Below are 20,739 nucleotides of genomic sequence, written 5' to 3'. Positions count from 1 at the left end.
CATTACACATTATAGGTATACCAACCTTCGAATTGTAACGAACAAACAAACATTTTTTTTTACTAAAGTGCAACCCGAACGCAACTGGATTCAATGGAACCATATTTTGTACACTTATTCGATGTAACGCCCGACAAAAGTGTTGAACAAATTTTTCAAAATTAAATCGAGGTTTCATTTTTAGTACAAGGTATATATCTCCTTCTGCACGTCACTGCAACACTTGTACTTTATACTTCAACAAGGTATTCTTTGGGGCATTTAAGATATGCAATGTATCGGAAGTATGGCAAAAACGTTCCGAGGTATGGATCCAAAAATCCACCCAAAATAAAAAAAGAACTGTGAAAAAGTCCTCATATCTCAAATCCGATGGAGAAACGTGGAGCTATAGCTGAAATTTTAAGAAAAAACTAGACTTTCATGAAATGGTGATATTCCTATAGCAACGCAATATATCGGAAAAATGGAGAAAACATCCAGAGGTATTGACCTAATAATCCACCCAACATAAAAAAAGACTGTGTTATTCCCCCCACTATTTCCAAATTCTTCGCCAAAAAAAGGAAATTTTTCCCAACATTCATACCCTGCAGGCAATAAAGAAAAAATACCCTCGACGCTCGGAATAAACTTTTTTTTACCATTTTCAACTTTTACGTACGGCTAGCCGCACCATGCAAACTGTCTGATTAACATGAATTTATTATACTCTTACAACTCTTACGTACGGCTAGTCCCACCGCGCAAACTGTCAGATAAGCATGAATTCATTATCAGAGACACGTAGAGTATAATATATAGTATCTTAATTTGACACGCTCGATTATGTACACCTGACGATTTTTTCTTATATCTTTGAAAACCTGCAGACACCTTCCTCACGCTGAAAGTGCATACGTCATAAAACCTTTTTTTCTTTCTACCATCTAATCCTCAAAATCCACTTGGTCTCCGCGACGCTCGAGTAAATGCCGATTTAGCATCGTCGGCTCCCCAACCATTACGAATAGGTCAGTTTTCGAGTGTCGTAAGAATATTATAAGTGTCACTTTCTTAAAATACGACCTATGAACGTTCGTTCAAATGTTTGTTTCAAATATAATACTTTCTGATAATTTATAAGGAATTCTGCCTACTTAGGTTCTTTCAAAGCTCCAGAAAATTAAGCCATTTCTATTTAACAATACAACAAGAGTACTTTATGTGATTTTTTTCGAAACAATATGGCATACCCAATAAATTATTACTCACTCTTTCTAACTTTGGAGTAACCAGTTTTGTTGTGGATCCCATGTCTCTCAACGACCCCATTTCTGAAGAGGAAGCTGTAATTTGTGATGTGAAAGGACTTTCCACAGCATATCCATACTTATTCAATATAGATGTGTTGCTGTAGACACTTCGATTGGATATCGTGTATGGTACGTCATATTTGGGCACATCGCCATTGCTGTTTTCAGGAAGGAAAGTTAGGTTATCGAAACTATCGTCATAAGATTCGACGGAGAGATTATTGTAGTTGTTCATGGCTCTGAGGGAAGGTGTCCGTACTACTTTGCTTTTATATAAGGGTGGAAGGTCGTAGGTATTCAAACGAATACTTTGTGGTATCTGTAAAGAACAATGAATAATTAATAATTTCATTCTCCCAACACAGTGCGCCTTGTCAGTTAATTAAACGTGTATTGATTGTGAGGGTGAAATGAACTATATCCCCACATTTGACACATATATTAGAAGAAAAAAATTGAAAATACTAAATTAAATTCATCATTGTGCATTTTCCGCTCTGTGCGAATTCATAACCATGCATTTTCTGATGGAAAGCATACTGTAGATCTCTAAAATGGCAAGTATAGGTAGGTACTTACTAACTAAACATTTGATACCGAACGATTGTTGAAAAAGCGCCCATGCTACTCTTAAACCCTAAGGTATTCAATGAGACTTACGGCAACTGCCGGCCCCAACAGTCAGGTTATGTTTGCTGCCCATTAATCCAGTCAAATCAAGGTTTCACCTTGGACGCAAAGATAATAGAGCTAATATAATATAAGGGAGATAATGAGGTGAAAACTCTCATAAAGCTTCCTTTTGGTGGTCTAAAACTTCTCTCAAAAGTCCCGTAAGTATTCAAGATCAAAGGTAAAAAAAAATTGTCTGAGACTTTTTTTATACGTTCTCAACCGTTTTTGAGATAGTGGGCGGAAAGAGCGCAGCCCTCAACGATACACACACTAACGCAAGGTCATGCAACTGTGAATTTATATATGTTACTAATACTTTTTACTTAGTTATTAAATCATTGAAAATCGAAAATTTGTATCATTTATCACTCAATATATTGTATTTAAAAACATTTCACGCATCTATTTTATATCCATTCAATTTAATACTTATCTACTTTCTACTTCGTGTAATTGAAATCTCTAAACTGATTTTATATCATAATTTTATACTTCTGATCAGAGCCGGATTAACCTATAGGTTAATTTGTGAAAATGATCGCTTCTCGAAATCCCAATCATCAAATTTTGAGGGGTTGCTTTGAGATTTGTGTATTTATTTGAAGACACGGTTGTTTGGGAAGTGATTGAACTAAAAATCCCTTCACAGTGATAATTTCTAAATTCTAGAGAATAAATTGCGTCCAAGTTCCCGTTATTTTCTCTCATCAAGTTTATTTGAGTTTGAACATTCATTGTGTTCCTGCATTATTATCTCTATTGACGATTTCCTCCATAGATCTCATATTGTCTGCACTATACGAGTCTTAAGGCAGAAACACATTAGCTGTATTCGGGTTAGAATTTCGGACAGTCCGTCCGAGAATGGTTCTAGAACTGCGCAGAGGATTAGGGCGCAACAGTTTTGCGCAATTCTAGAACAATTCTCGGACTGTCCGAAATTCGAACCCGAATACAGCCATTATTAACACGCGACGCGAGTTGTCGCTTAAATTGTACGCGCGTGGCGTGGCGTCGGGTGTTCATAGTATGATTCTGGTCTATAGAAAACAATACATTTGATTCGACTCAACACGCATCACGTTTCATCAGGTCGCGTCTTGTTTTAATAATGTGTTTCCGCCTATAATCGCAAACAAAGAGTATTCCTCCTGCAATCCTGATTTAATGACATTTTCAACATATATGAGTTAAAGTGATCCAGGCACTGTGCCCTGCCGAATTCCATTTCTGATTTTCGTATAATTACTCTTTTCACCTTTAACAACCACAGATTGTCTTCTATCGGTACGGAAGGGTTGAATCAGTTTGAAAGTGTTTCCTTGTATTCCTATTTTTTTCAATCATATAGTTATGTTGATTGTATCAAATGCTTTATGGAGATCCACAAAAACACCTATTACTTTCTTTTTTCCTTCGAGTGTTTGTAGGATGGGTTCAACTCTCAGTTAAACTTTTTTCCTGGAAACCATATTTATGTTTATATATTTTCAAAAACTTCACTTTATCTTTTTTCATTGTTGTTTCAATTATCTTAGCGAATATTGAAGTACATATTTGATAAGGATCTATAATTAGCTGGTTTTTCCTTAATTTTTTTTGAACAGTTTTTAAACAATTTTCTTTTTTTCTTGCCGTTTTGTACGTCTTTCCTTTATATACTAAATTTGCTAGTTTTGTTTTCGTTTCATAACTCATTGTGTTATTTTCAATTCTTTGCAATTTTCCACTGAAGTATTTTTTCTCTTGATTTCTTATCAGATTGTTCACTTTTTTTTGTATTTCTTAGTTAGTTTGATTTCTGGGGTTGTATTGAAACTTCATTGTTTTGTAAAGATTCATTCTCATTATTTTTTTGTGAATGGTAGTATTGTACCACCAATTATTATTTTAAATATTTAACTTTTTTACTTGTGTTTTTGACTTCACTCAGTATGCCTATCTATGATTTCGCTATAAGCATTTCATTCCTTAAATGACCATCTAGAATCCAGTTTGTTTCAGATTTTATCTGAAGTATATATGACGTATGTTATAATATATGTGCAATATTTCTCAATTTAAGGTACGAAGTGTTAACTTATTCCAGTTTCTCATATTGGCAACACCGTAAATTAGACAACTGCCATTAATGAAACGTGTTGAACCTATTTAATGGTAGTTTTATACAACACATTCTTAGAATTAATCGTTCGACTACATCTTAACGTCATAATATCGTACAATTATTTAACAAAAATAACAATTATATTTTACCTAATACCTATTCATCAACGTTCACTGAAAGAATATGGTCAATTAAATCTTTCTCCGGAGCGCACAATACTCAACTAGGGAAAAAAATGGGTAAATTAATAGAAAACTTGCCGCTTGCATTCTTGGCCGACACTATTTTACTTGACACGCTTTTATTATTTCAATCCGTATCAATCCATCCATTTATCGACGTTTAATAAACGGAAATATCGCAGGTTTTCATAAAGCTTCTTCTGCAAATTTTAGGGTTTTCAGTCCCAGTCTCTGAAATAAAATCAATTAAAAAATTGATAACGTATTATGAGTTTTTTTTTCTAGCGTTACGAGAGTACATATGACGTAAAACACCTGAGTAAGTAGCACCTTCACAAATGCGTACGGAAAAACTCCTGCTATTTATTTTCCGCACGCATGTGCATAAGAAAATGCTTTCCTCGTCGTCAACCGGAGTCTCTTGAGAAAAAATATCCCTTCATACTTGTTATGAAAATATCTATTTCTGGACTAGTAAGCCCAGCAATTTATCTATTCGGTAGATTCATCTTTCACCACCAAATCAATAAAAATAAATATAAGTAAAAAAAAATAAATTGATACTCCGTAGGCATTTAGACATTCCGTACATGTATTTGGCACCAAGCGCAAATAGCGCTATGCTATTGGTCTAACGCCGCCTTCCTTTCATTCACCTGTGTTTCGAATAGTTGGGGAGCCCAAGAGGGAAATTCGGGATTCAATCGAGCGTGTCAGATTATTATAAGGGGAGATACCTTGGACCCTGTAGAGTACCTCTAACCAAAATTAGACCTGCATATAGGGGGAATTGTCTACGACAACCTTTCAGAACAGTGAAACAAAAACTCGAGCCTGTCAGATTGAGATATGTGGTTAATTACACATCGAAAAGATTTTATTCTCTTAATCTGACAATTTAAGCGTGATGAAGTTGTGTGGGAGGGCACCAAACTTGCAAAACAAAGTCAGGTATACATTCTCGAGCGCGGTAGCTTTTTTTCTTGATTTAAAAGTAATGATTCAAGAATAACGGAAAAAATATAATTTGAAATTTTCAGCAAGCCGAAAAAATAAAAAGTCATCATTCATTGAAGAAACGATTAGAAGTACAGAAAGAGGGATATAAAAAAAAATGCCTTGTTATCATCTTCAAATGGTCAGATTAAGAAAACCTCCTTGATGGATGTCAGATTAATGGGTCAACACGTTTGCAACACCGAGATTAACCATCTGTATGAAAATCTGACACGCTCGAGTATGTACAAGTAACGATTTTTTTCGCATTTTCAAAGAACCGCTGTGACCCTGCTTCACGTCTGAATTGTCAGTCTCTTGAAAAGCAGCTTCCTTGGGGTCCAATTAACATATCAAGAAAACTGACACTCACAAAAAAATTTTTTTTAACCATTTTCCACTCTTCCGTACGGCCAGCCCCACCACGCGAACTGTCAGATTAATATTAACAATTTGGGCAAAATTGATGATACCTGAACTACAACTTCTTGACTCAACGAGATAGAGAAAAATGAATGTACCATTCATGTCGTCTTTTTTCGAGAAAATAAGAATGCCATTAACTGCATTCCTCTATCTTCTTTTGTTTTTGAGTTATAGGCTAAAATTTAAATTTGGACCATTGCAACTTAGGTCATTATCACTGTTCCTGTTTGTGCTAGGATGTTGACATGAAGACATTATAGAGACACTTTTTTGATTGAAATCCGGTGGCGTACTATGGTTTTTTCCTACAGGTTTATTTGCTGAGCTATAACATGAAGTTTTGTTTTTTCTTGTGAAAACAGTAGTTTAGAATGACTTAGAAGGAATCGCCATTTTTTTACGGTTTCAGAAATATATCATACATCGCCCTCAGTCTTTCTAAGTCATTTTGAACTAGTGTTTTCATAAGAAAAATACATCTTTATGTTATAGCTCAGCAAATATACCTGTTGAAAACAATCATAGTACGCCACTGGATTGCTATCAGAAAAGTGTCTGTATAATGTTTTCATTTCAACATCCTAGCTCAAACAGAAACGGAGATAATGACCAAAGTTGAAATTTTAATTTCGACCTATAACTCGAAAACGAAAGAAGAGTAAATAGATTAACTCAGGAAAGTTCGTATTTCTTTCTGACAGACCTAGAGCTCTGATTCCAAGGATCAAAACTAACTATCTCTGTCTACGATCGAGAGCATCTTCCTCAGTTCCTCTTTTTTATTTTGAAATTTTTTTTACGATTTACTCGAATAAGTCAAAGCATGTTCGATTAAGGTATATAGGAAATGTTTCACACACGCATCAAATGTTTTCAAGTTATGAGTTCTAATTTGATTTATTGAATTTTCGTATTTATAATTCGTAGAAATTGAAGAATTTTTCATGAACAATCTGTAGAATAATAACCTGAAGAAAAACTACTTTGGTCGTTTGTAAATAAAAGGTTTTCATCCATTTCACACCAATCCTGTTTTTGAATTATTTCCCTTTTTATCTATTGTAGTTAATCGAAAATCGTTCATTTCAAGCAAGGCATATTGATGAAATTGGGGCATGGGCACACTTACGGAGCTTCAAAATACTAGGTATTCTATTTGGAATTAGAGAGTAGTGTACTGTTTTGGATAAAACCGGTAGTAGAGACTTCATGAAAATATAAAAATAGAACAAACGAATTTTCAATTCAATATGGCCGCTAGTTTCCCGAGAACTTCTATTAGACGTCCTACGTCTATCATCCCTTATTAAAACATGCATTTTACGTCGAATCTGATCACATGAATTTTGAAAATTAATCGTTAATACATTCTTATGAAGCAAAATAAAACGAAATTGAATTTATGGTATATTACACGAGATAATTTTCGAAGAAAATGGAGGCACTCTTGTCGATTCAAAAACAGAATCTATTAAAGATAATTAAATTAACATTAATGAACGTTTTCATTGGAAGTTGAGAAACACATGCAAACATATTAATTAACCTTCGGAACTATGAATTCTATGTAATTAGTGAGGAGTTGAATATAATTGGATAATGGGTTGTGGAAAAAAGGAGACCTCGTATACTTCGATATTTTTCGCTTATGTAATATTCACAGATTTCATATAGAATACGCGGAAGGTTATTCGGCTGAAAACTTCTCGAATATCAGTTGGAGTATTAATATTTCAAAGTTTTCAATCTAGGAACCATATGCGAGACGCTATTTAATCGGTATTAATCATTCTGATGAAGAAATTCGTTCGAAAATCAGAAACACATTTGATGGTGAAAGTGAAATAATCATGTAATAGTTGTATAAGCAAAATTTCATCGATTTTTTAGAAAACATAGGATACCAGAATGACACTTTTTATTGGTTTTCAATGATATTATGTATATTCGTTCTCACCCAATTTCTTTCGTATAAATTATCAGCATCGAATTGGTTGCACATCAACATGTCCTCTATTCTTTATGATCGAAAATTTTTTTCTCATGTTGTGACAGGACTAGAACATCTCTAAAATCATCGTAAATTTTATATTTTCAACTCTACTTAAATATGAAATGAACTGCTCGTCACAAGTTGAGTATAGGTTTTACGTAGATGCATATTTTCCTTATCATCGTAATATACAGGCTGTCCCAAAACTAGTGAATCAAACGTCACAGCACGATAGAGTAGACCAAATATTTTCGAATGACACCAACATTAGTTCAACGGAAATGTACCGTTTCCAAAATAATCAGAATTTTATTAAAATACCTAAAGTTGCCGATTTACGAACTATTTTTCTTAATCACAGGGCCAGTTTGTGAAAAAGGATATCGATTTTAAATTATATTGAACTAAGATTATTGTTTTATCTCCCCTAATTGAAATTATTTTAAGTAAGATTGATTTTCACGGAACTTTGAGGAAAGCAGTTGGTCAAAAAACTACATTCAACTAATGCCAACGTTTCGTAGATATATTTCTACTTCTTCAGGGTAATCTCCGTAGTTCAGGCCCATTCGCTCGAAGAAACTTCCAATGTTGGTATTATGGTCTGATAGATCATTTCCTTGTAGAGACATGTTAGATTGATTTTCACGGAACTTTGAGGAAAGCAGTTGGTCGAAAAACTATATTCAACTAATACCAACGTTTCGTAGAAGTTTCTTCGAGCGAATGGGCCTGAACTACGGAGATTATCCCTGAAGAAGTAGAAATATATCTACGAAACGTTATCATTAGTTGAATGTAGTTTTTTGACCAACTGCTTTCCTCGAAGTTCCGTGAAAATCAATCTAACATGTCTCTACAAGGAAATGATCTATCAGACCATTATTTTAAGTAGTTAATCGATAACCTAAGTAAATGTAAATTAAAACAGTTGTTTTTTCTACATGATTTTTATTACTGAGAATAAACCCCCACTATAGGGGTGATAATATGGGAGAAAAATGCTATGCTTAATCACAAATTGGACATGTGATTGAAAAAATAGTTCGAAAATCGGCAACTTTAGGTTAGGTTTTTTCAGAAACGGTACATTTTCGCTCAACTAATGTTGGTGTCATTCTATAGTATTTGATCTACTCTATCGTGGTGTGACGTTTGATTCACTAGTTTTGGGACATCCTGTATTTCATTTGATTACATAAACTTATATAACGACTTCAGAACCGCCTTCTGGTTCATCGTGAAGCAATATACAGGCTGATATTCTTGATAAAAAATAGAAAATTTTAATATATGGCTATGTTTAAGAGATATTATACTACAAAGTTTTTGCATGTCATCAATTTGAAAGGACTATTTTATTACTAACTCTACCCAAAATACATATAGCGGGGCCGAATAGATCATGCGAATTCTTCAGGTAGATGTGAATATCTGAAGTACATACTTGTAATTTATTTCGTGAATTTTTCAATCAATCATCATCATTTTGCAAGTAATTCCTATCAAAAGAAATTACATATTATAATATGTATTAAGAGAAGCACGCTCTAATCACAGAGCTTTCTTTAATAATTTAAGCCATATTTTGGCGATTAAGCGTCTTAATCGATGTCTTAAAGCGTCTTTAAGCGTGACGTCATTAATTTTGTTGTCGCAAAAATAGAATATCGCTGATGGTTGAGTCATCTGTCGTTGTCATTAGACAGCGAATCGAATTGTGAATTTTTCAATTTCTGTTCTTTGGCTATTATTTGAAAAATATTTATTTATTCTAAATGATAATGCAGAAACTGCATTATTGGCAATAAAAGCACTCTTCCCTAGTAGGAATTCAAATCAAATTCGATATAAACAAATATTCTCCCTTCTTCTTTATATTACCTCTTTCCGCTTAAGACGACACAGGCCAGAGACAAGATGACTCTACGACACAGGCGCTCTCCACAGACCGCCAGGTTCCGCTTAATGCGTCTTAAAGACTGACGTCATGACTTATTCGCTCGAATAGCACCGCTTCACGCGTCTTAATCGCGAAAATATGGCTTTATTAGCGTTACCTGTAATGTCAGAACTGTCAGTTTAAATTTATTTTTGAAGTTCTTGAATTGTCAGAAGAAATTCATTCAGTTTGAGGATTATATTGAAGAAGATTGAATTAGACGCTTTAAATATTGTTTCCCTTCATTTTTACAGGTTTGTTGTATTGTCAGTGTTGATATTTGTTAATTAGATACCTCCTAATTTGGCAGAGAAACATAACTGAATCTCAATTAATTTCGAAGAAGAACTATATACTAGGCAAAGATAAATGTGTAGAAAGATAGGAAACGCCCTCATATCTCTAGTACTAAAAACCAACTACATTTTGTCCAGTGAAAACACATTTCACAATGACATGGCGCTGAAGCCGTATTGTCAATACAGAAAATCTGTTTAACCCTTTCATGGGCACGACCGAAATGCTTTCAAAAAAGATGTTTAATTGAAAGCATCAATTTCAGTAGAGTTCCTAACAATTACGCATAACATAATTTCTTCGAATTTTTTTGTCTTTTTCTTTGTAGCGCATGTGGGAAGTATTCTTCCCACTGCCCAATTTAATGGTATTAAAAAAATCTTTATGTCTATCGAGTGAGCTACATGGAATTCAAAATAACCTTATATGTAATTATTTGCTATTATGGCACAAGTATTATTCCAAATCAACTTTATTTTCCATGAAATTTATTAAAACAAGGTTGAATACATAGAGGTATTGTACATGAGGAACATATGAAACGTGTTCTCTTTTCTGCAGCTTTAGTACTACAAAGTCGACATTTTTTGTAGGTAGCCTGCTGAAGAGGCATATGATTTCCCACATTCGATAGTCGCACTTTATCTGGGACTACTCGTTTGTTGGCTTATTTCTACGCTTTCTGGACGAAAAACCACCTCTCTCTTTTCTGCAGCTTTAGTACTACAAAGTCGACATTTTTTGTAGGTAGCCTGCTGAAGAGGCATATGATTTCCCACATTCGATAGTCGCACTTTATCTGGGACTACTCGTTTGTTGGCTTATTTCTACGCTTTCTGGACGAAAAACCAACTATCAGTTGTCTCGCCAAATTGATCCGAATTCGATTTCTGGCAGACTCTAAAGATATTCCATTGCAGCCTGCATGTGACGCGGATTATTCAGGACCACATATCTGGAGGCGCGAGAATAACGAATAAATAAGTGGCAATGAATCGTAGAGAAACATTTCCTTGGAAACAAATATTCGAATATAGGCGGTGGGAAGGATATTTCCCACTTATCCAAATCAAATTACTGCTCGACCAAGCAAAGAAATAACCCAGTGTATGGAAGGAAACCGTATAATATGAACCAGAATATCAGAAATTCAAAACAAAAAGCTTATTATTCACCTTGTTCTGAGAATTATGGTCGATTTATTACAAAAACGAGGAAAATCTACTTTCGAACGACTAGAAATCCAACAGTGCACGATAAACTTCAAGAATACTATGCAGAATTCTTCCTCCATAGTTATTGAAACTATTATATGGTATTCATTAATGTTATGGCCATATGGCAGCATCAATTCCGAGTGGTAAAAATAATTTCTGTTGCCCACAATACAGATATTTGATGGTGGGAATTTTGCTTCCCACTACCCATGAAAGGGTTAATAACAGTTTTCTGTTTTATAATTAAGGGGCGCAAAATTCGAATTCTATTCCTCGTATTGAATTGTACACTGCGCAAAAAAATTAACGCACATTATGGAAATCTCAAATTTATTCTACAACTGAAGGTGTTCTCAATGATAATTATTTTTATCAGAATTATGCATGCATATGTTATCCACTTTCAACGGTTTTCTTCAATACAGATGTTTTTTCCCAGCAGGAATAAAAAAAGATGATATTATCAGATTTTGAATGTATTGGCTCCATTCTAAAATCAGTTGTTCTCGATCAATTCTAGTGATCAATAGTTTATCTTTCGTTTGATTTTCTACACTCGATCGCTATGCAACGCGAAACACGCAATTTGATCCAAGAGGAATGTGCCCAAGCGGTAGTTTTGCGAGAAGAAGGGTGGACATACACAAGAATTGCAGAAAGGTTTGGAGTTTCCCATACAAGTGTGTCCAGAATGTTGCAGCGATTCAGGGAGACAGGTATGAATGTCCGAAGACCAGGACAGGGTAGACCACGGGTAACTACTGCCATTCAAGAACGTTACTTGAGAGTTGAGACAACGGTTTGCAACCGCTCGCCTCTTTCAAATTCAGCTTGAGCAAACTCATGAGGTGCAAATTAGCACTCAGACAATAAGAAATCGCCTCAGAGAATATGATTTAAGGCCTCGTGTCGCGGCAACAGGCCCAGCTCTCACCCCAGCCCATCGAAGGGCGCGTTTGGATTTTGCGAGAGAGCATATCCATTGGGAAGAGGCCGATTGGGAAAGAGTTCTCTTCACAGATGAGTCTAGATTCTGCCTCTACCATTGTGATAGACGTTTCCTTGTATACAGACGTCCACATGAAAGATATGCTCAGTGCAATTTCCTGAATACTACTGGTTTCGGGGGAGGATCGATTATGGTATGGGGTGGAATATCTTTGACTGCTCGCACAGACCTAGTGGTCGTTGATAATGGAGCTATGAATGCTGATAAGTATATAAGGAACATTCTTGAAGAGCATGTAGTGCCATTTGCCCCATACATTGGTGAAAATTTCATTTTTATGCACGATAATGCCAGACCCCATCGTGCTCGCATCGTTCAAGAGTACCTTGAAGAGGTTGAAGTCTCTCCAATGGAATTGCCAGCAAGAAGTCCAGATCTCAATCAGATTGAGCAGGTTTGGGACAACCTCAATAGAAGGCTGAGAAGTTCAGAAAATCATCCAGCTACTCTTAATGACTTAGGAATTCAACTCGGAGAAATCTGGGAAGGATTAGATCAGAACATTTTAAGATCACTCATTTGGAGTATGAACCGTCGTTGCCGAGCTGTAAATAACGCAAGGGGTGGAAATACCAAGTATTAAATCACTTATCAGCATTTCAGTATTTTGCAAATTGTTCATTTCTAAATGAATTAATTCAGATGCATAACATCCGCAGATAATTAAATCAACGAATGTTACGATCTAAATCGAACTAACAAACTTCCATCGCTCGAAGTATTACCAGAATTTTCATTTCGCCGACAAGAGTAGATGCTGACCATGGTTTCGGTCTTATTTGACCTCGTCAGAGCAACAAAACTCAATTGTCAACGAAATGCTATGAATTGCCGGCTCCTTTTATTCCATATCAGTAGCGGGTATGGTGTATAAATACATCGTACCGACATCTGACAGAGAAACGGGAACCAACCCAATTCAATTTCCTAACTCTCAGAGCGAAGATAGCAGTATGCATCCATATGCTTTATTCCCATATTGCAGATATCGTATATTACGATAATTAAGCAAGGGAAAAAGCGCGGAAAGATGTTATGCATCTGAATTAATTCATTTATTATTTACCTGCCTTACTGTTGAAGGCGTGATCCATTTCTTATTGTTCATTTCTCTTCTTTCACATAAGATTCGGTGAAATCCTGAATTTTTCTTCCATTTAATGTGTCTTGTTTCGTTCAAAACCTTTCCGAGAAAACATAAAAAATAAGTTATAAAGTCAATGTAGAGTTAACTTTCATTAAAATTGAGATTTTCAGAATGTGCGTTAATTTTTTTGCGCAGTGTATTATCGACTTTGTTTCGATCAGAAAACAAACATCCTGAAGGATCAGCAGTATGGTTTTGTTTTATGATGAGGACATTATTTTTCATCTTAACATTGTTTGGAATCAATTGATATCAATGAAACACGCAGTCGTATGTGCTTTATTTTCATTTGAAATTCGTAAAAATTTACAAAAATTTTAAATTATGGACAACGAATAGAGCTTTGACGAGGACACAGGAGTAAAATGTTATCTGCTATACGTCAAAGGTGTTATTTCTGTGCAATACGTTGTTTTAAATTGATAAACTTAGTTAAATTTTGACAATTTATATCAGAAATTAATATGTAATATTCAATATAACATCGTAGCATTCACATTTCAGTTACTTACATATTTTTGATGGAGAATTTTGTTGCACCTCCTATATCACAAACCAATTTATTTTTACACGGAAATCACCCCTCAGGATCTAAGTGACCTGTGTTCAAAATTTTACCTTTCTAAAGTATGAAATGTTTTTTCTATGCCTATTTGATTGAATCCATGTTTTTGGCAATTTTGTGTAGAAAACGGTTAATATCTCCGTAAGTATCCGGAAAAGGGATAGGGAAGTACTAGACAAAAATGTTCAGATGAGGATAGAGAAGCGAAAAAAGTTATACTTAATTGTATAATATATTATAAACAGGGTGTCCCATTTGAAATAGCGGAAGTTGTAGTATCTTTTCTTATAAGCGGCAACGCGCAACATTGAAAAGGTTTTGATCAGATAGATCAGAAGCGTAAACCCTAGAACCCAAATTTTCAGAACAATCCAATAGTACGTTCCGAAAATCCATTTCAATTTCGGTTGATTGTATTCTGCCTTATAATGGATGACGAAGTTAGATAACTGTTTCATTTACGAGAAGAATTTAAAAGGGGTTTCAAAGGAAAATTGAATTTTTGAAGGTAGAACACAAATTAATTCAATGTTCTCAAACTCAAAAGAGATGTGATTTTATCAAAATGAGTTTTTAAACCACGACACGTGTTTCGATATCACAATAGCCCTTAGGTAGGCAAAGGTAAACCCACCTGAAGAAGGAAGAAGCTATTGTGATAGCGAAACACTCATTTTGTGAAAATCGTATAATTTGTTTTTGTCGTTCGAACTCAAGAATCTACTCTTAAAATATTTGTATGAGTTACCCTGTATGAAAACATTGTACGGGAACCTGATTGTCACATTCATAACTGTATTTGTTCGGAAAATATAATTTATCAATAAATCCAAGTAAATATTTGGCAATTCCTCGGGTAATTATTTTTGGTACTTCACATCGGCTTGTAAAATAATGAGTGGGAGTAAAATTGCTTCCAGGTATGGAGCAAATATCAATTTTGTTAAGGGATACTACTTTTCGTTATAGTATTATATATCCGTCTCAGTAAGCAGTCGGTTGCATGCCCCAAGCACAAGATTGCTGTAATCAAACCATAGATTGGTTGCTCGCTCCTGTAGAACTCAATAATTCTATTTACTTCTCCCGCAAGTATTTATTTGCATTATTTGATCAAGCTACCCTGTATTCCGTACAAAAAGGTATAATGCGCCAACACAAGGGAGATAAACAATGATGTGAATTGAGAACGGTATTGTGCCCGGCGGGGTTATTCGCACTCTAGCGCTATTCTGGGCCGAAATTAATCGATGATCCTTCCCCCTCTATCTAAAAAACATGCACATGATTACTTTTGTATCTTCTTCGTGAAGTATTGTGTATTTTATTATTTAGTTAGGTAATGAAAAATTAATTTCGACAGAACTTGTAGAGAACTGCATTAAATATAACTTTCATAATGAATGCAAAAAAGATTTGAGGCACATGATGAGATAAATAGTTATTTTCCTATCAAGTGCGGGCAAGACACTTTATGCAAGAGTTAGGAACAATATTTTTTCTACAAGCGCTTGAAATATATAAATATATCCATTTCACGAAACAGATCATATCTCATTTGATTAATTCATATATAATGACAGACGTAATTCTGCATGTCATTACTATGGGTTTCTCATCGTTGACAGAATTACGTCTGTCATTTTATATGAATTAATCAAATGAGATATGATCTGTATCGTGCAATTGATATATTTATATATTTCAAGCGCTTGTAGAAAAAATATTGTTCCTAACTCTTGCGGAAAGTGTCTTGCACGCACTCAACTGCTTACCCGAACTCGCATCGTTCGGGCAACGGCAGTTTCGTGCGGGCAAGTATCACTTTCCGCACTTGATAGGAAAATAACTATTTTGGGACCTTTTCCGATGTTTTTGTTGATTAGGCTCGGTAAACGGTCATGTTATTATTGTCATTTCCCTCAAAATGATAAAAATGCGACGTGCTCGAGAACGTCTTCTCATTTTCCTTAGATTAAACTGTCACAGTGTCGAGTACCTATACCGAGTAGTTTACACGGTCTAGGTCTAGGGCATACCCATAGATACATGGAATGATCAATGCCAGCATGAAATTGGCTATTTTATAAAAAGAGAGAAATGTCGTGACATTACCTGCCTCTTTTGTGTTCGCATAGAGGTGAGTCCGGACCAATCAAAATTCTAGAAAAAGAAAACTAGCATGCCCGATGTTCACTTTCTCTCAGTCACTTTTTTGACCGTATTGCATGCACAGATAGAAAGGGAAGGCACAGTCCATGTCTCTAAGTGTATGGTCTAGGGCAGGGGTGCTCAAACTGTCGATCGCGATCGACCGGTCCATCGTAAGATCGTGAGATTTTTGAGTCGATCTCGTAAAAAATAAGCCGATTCTGATCTATAGGGTGAGTCGGACTCGTATAAATATTCCAACAGTAGATTCTGGAAGTCAAAAGAAACACTTTTTCCCTCACCATTTTTTCCGAATAGGCTCGATTCAAAAGATACAGGAGATTTTCAGTTAATCTCATAAACGGTTTCATCGAATGAAACGAATATCAGAATATAGTTTTTCATTTATTTGATTAATCTTTTCCAACACATGATATCACCCATGTCTTCCAGTTTTCTCAGTATAAGCATTTCGAACCATTAAAGTGTACTAAAAATTCAAAGAAACCAACTCTTGCCACTATGTTGGACGCTTTCTAATGAATATTTGAACGTTTTGTAAAATAAAAGTATTCTTCATATTTTCTCGTATAATGTGCCGTTTTCGGGTTATTTGATGTTCAAAAATTAAAAAGTATCTGTGAAATTCGAAAATTGGGTACTTTGGCTGAAGACAACTCTGTTCAAAAGATCCACAGATGTGTACTGTCACAGATTTAGCTGAAGGTGTTTTTCCAGGAGTGGCACAACTCATTATGAAAACTTAAAATGGCTATATCTTTTTATTAGAGATGAATCGAAAAAAATGGTACCTATATAGGAAAAAAGTGTTTCTTTTAACCTCAAGAATCTACTATTAAAATATTCCTTTAGGTCAAAGACGCACTGTTTATTAATAACTTCCTGCATTACATATACCTACTTGCAGTTTCTCAAAGTCGATCGATCGGAGTCTGATAATATTGAAGTAGATCGCAGGTGATTCTGAGCACCCCAGGTCTAGGGTATCCCCCCTTATTATATTGATCTGACACAACCGAGTAAATCCCAAATGTCCATTTTGGACTCCCCTACAATCAGATTCTCGTTTGAAACCACTGCGGATTTCCCTTACTTGCGTTTTTTCACAAATCTTGGGTTTTGCTACCTTTCCGTTATCGTCTACCAGCAAAAGAATTTTTTCGAAGAAATCTAGGAATGATGAATATTCAAATTTAGAAAATATGTTTGGTTGAGGTACTCAAATTATAAAGTAGAACGGATAGGACGATGCGGCCGAGATACCTCATTTACATATCGATCAACGTTATCATATCGGAAATGACCATTACTAATGCTTCCGAAGTAGACTGATGAAATTTATAAATTATTGATTATTCACCGGTTTACTGTCATTTCATTATGAATATTTCTCATAATTCGTCACTTAATCCATGCCTTTTCGGAATATTATTTATACAGGCTGTCCCGGATAAGATAGGAAATATTCTGATAGCAGATAGAGGATAATCAGCAAGAGGATAACGAAATATCTACATATGTATATGTAGTATAAGACCAGTAGCGCTACACTCTAAAATCGACTAAATATGAAAAAATTGCAACCAAAGACATTTCACAGGAATAGCTTTAGCTATATCCCAATATGGAAAACCTAGGTTTTCCCCATCGACGGATTTGTGTGTTAAAAGGACGGGACTATGAAATGTGTTTTCGTCCATATCTCCTGTGGAACTGAAGAGTCTACACAAATGGTTTTCATGAATGTTAAAAAAGCAATGAATTCTGCGTCCAAGCAGACTAAACGCATATATTTTGGACTATCCGTTTTCCTTATACCTTATACCTTTAAGTTCTTAAAGTTTGACCAATTTTTTAGTATAAAGAAAAATATTCCAATCCAATCGAAAATATTTTCGGAATAATTCCAAACCTTAGAACATAGAATATCAGGAAGGAGCTTTTTCGAATAAATGTGACGGGAATTGTGCGACGGAAACGGCCATATTGGTCTTCCAAATTCTGATTTGAAAAGTGGCAGACTTGGAAGTCAAATGATTCTGTTATCTGTGGCCAAATGAACAAAGTGATGTTTAAACTTAATTTTGGTAATTTGGATTCTTGAAATTTGCTGGAAATAAGGATTTCGGATATTTTACCGTGAATAAGTTATAGGTAGGAGATTTTTTTAGGCTGAATATCAGGTATTAATTATGAGTTTCTGAATTTCATGACATAACAAGGTTATCCCATGACAATAACACTCCATGGGCGTAGGTGATGTTAAGTCATAGACCTTAATACCATTAAGTATATAGCCAAGCAGTGTTAGGCGGGGTGAATTTCCGTTTTGATTATCAATTTCAACGAGAGTGAAAAAGTTTCAGACTTTACGTCAGTGCTTTCCTAATTTTTTTGATTAATCAGAATCCACTGACTATATTGAAGTTAGTTTTTTAGAAATTTCATTGTCCTACGCCACTGTTGAAACGGAAATATATGTCGGCCATATTTCTCCTCTATTCCGGTCAAATTGAAATGAGCAATATGCTCCTTCCTGTTATTTTATATTCTAAGTTCCAAACAACCTAATAGTTATAAAAGTAAAATCTAAAAAGTGATCTATCACTAGTGCTCTAGCACTAGATTCTATGTCGAATGGGATCCGAACGTCTGTTTTGTGTCAACCATTTCAAAAAAAATTTCACACCAAAGTTGGATCACTTTTTAACATCGGTGGAAAAGTGAGCTGTAGTAATTAAAAATATGAAAACTCGCGTACACCGAAAACTAATTATCAAAAAAAGTCCCAAATTTTATACAATGCATGGTTTACTATTTTCACAAATATATTACGACATACAGGGTCAGTCTTTGACTCGTACAAATATGTAACACTCGATTTTTGAGGTCAAAGAAAAATTGCGTCCTATACCATTTTTTCCGATTCGGCTCGGTTCGAAAAATAGAGGCTGTTGAAAAACCATAAAAAAATAACTTTTTTTACCAGAATTTCAAAGAACATGAGGTGGCAGTTACACATACATATGTATATGTAGGTACATTAGAAAATTGAAAATATCGTCAAAAATTGGTACGGATCTGGAAACTGAACGAAAAGGAGACCATAATTTAGAATGGTACAAGTGAGTAATTATAGAAGTCTTTTCTTAATTGAGTCTCATTCAAATAGTCCAGTATTGCTCTGGCTTCTTTTTGTGAGCTGCTTCTCCGTAATGAGGACTGTACTCACAGCTGGGGGGATCATAATTTGACATTAGGTGTAGGAGAGTTAATTTCATGTGTCCTATTCTGAGTCTTTTAATCACGATTTTGTGCTTTCTTTCAAGGCAATTTATATTTCGAGGTGTGTCTACATTGGTTTGATGTCGTGTAATTTTTGGTAGCATGCGTCCCATCTTATTCGCTATTCCTGAGCGGTTTGTTTCTTTAGGGTGGTCTTGAGATCTGTGGGGGGGATCTGGGGGTGAGCTCGGAGTTTCTGCCAAATTCGCTGCTCGATCTGCTTGTTCATTCTCGGTTATGCCCATATGGGATGGAGTCCAGATTATTATGATGGATATGTTTTTGTAGGCTTTGAGATCATGGCATTTCTCTTGGATTTGGATAATACGTTTTGTGTGTAGATGTTGGATATAAACTGGATGGCAGAAAGGGAAGTGATAATAGCATCTCTTTGGTTCGGAGACATTTCAGTGTAGAGGGATTTGCCTATGGCGAACAGTTCTCCGGTATTAATGCTGCAAGCAGGGAAAAAAAATCTTTTGACCTCAAGAATCTACTGTTAAAATATTTGTACGAGTCAAAGACTTACCTACTATTCTCTTTTTCTCTATTTATTTCAATGCGTTTTACAAAACGGCCTGTCTTGGACTTTGTGAATTTTAAATAAAGTATTGCGAATTTTCCTGTGCTGCTGTGAGATTGAAAGGAGTATGATGATAATCTAACTGTGAAATTAAAAATACTCCTAACACTGTAGTACAAGGAATGTAAAATTTCTTGATTCTTCTTCTTGATTTCTTACCTTTTTTACTCCATTGCTATGTCGTTAGCTGAGTGATGAAAATAGTAGATACATTGAGCAAGATTTGGCACGATTTTCGGAAAATTGATTTTGGCTGTATAGGCAGTATAAATCCAAAGTTTTGACTTTGAGTACCTATTTAAGTTTCCATATTTTATAATTGGGCTGAAGGACCTCAGGTCGATGGCCATAAAATAAACTTTTTCTCTCTCTCTCTCTACAGCTCACTTTTCCATTGATCGAAAGTTCGAAATTTAATTGTTATGAAATGGGTTACTTCATCTCTCCATGCTATTATAGACATCAGATTAACATAAATAAATAAGTTATTCAAGGAGATATTTCATAAAAACTGGTACTTTTGAAAAAAATATTTTTCTCTATTCTGAAGAATTGGTCAAACTTTGAGGATCTGTATAACGGAAACGGGTGGGATAAAAGTTTGAATTAGAGCCCAACTCCGATTTTGTCGTCGATTTTAAATTTTTTTATATAGAGTATTGTATGAAAAATCGATTGTACATGTCTCAACTTCAGGATACTTGTAGTTTATGAGATATGATTTTTTAAAGCTCTTATGAAAATTGCGAATATTCCGTATAAATCAGTCGAATTGAAATATTTTCCCTGTTCAGCGCTTGAATAACTAAATCCAATCGTTTGTTCCTTTTACTAATATTTTAAAATGG

The 20,739-nt window shown here is 34.9% G+C and overlaps 1 protein-coding gene across 1 annotated transcript in view; it reads right to left on the bottom strand.

Annotated features, from left to right (window-relative positions):
• Positions 1-20,739, bottom strand: part of LOC123311667 (sodium-dependent neutral amino acid transporter B(0)AT3-like) — an 84,649-nt gene that overhangs the window by 54,283 nt on the left and 9,627 nt on the right. Inside the window, exon 2 of the mRNA XM_044895737.1 lies at positions 1,255-1,614. Coding sequence (XP_044751672.1) covers positions 1,255-1,614 — 360 coding nt within the window. The remainder of the gene's footprint in view (positions 1-1,254; positions 1,615-20,739) is intronic.

This window comes from Coccinella septempunctata, chromosome 1 (genome assembly GCF_907165205.1).
Source record: "Coccinella septempunctata chromosome 1, icCocSept1.1, whole genome shotgun sequence".
Lineage (NCBI taxonomy): Eukaryota > Metazoa > Arthropoda > Insecta > Coleoptera > Coccinellidae > Coccinella > Coccinella septempunctata.
This window is presented reverse-complemented; position numbering and strand designations above follow the sequence as displayed.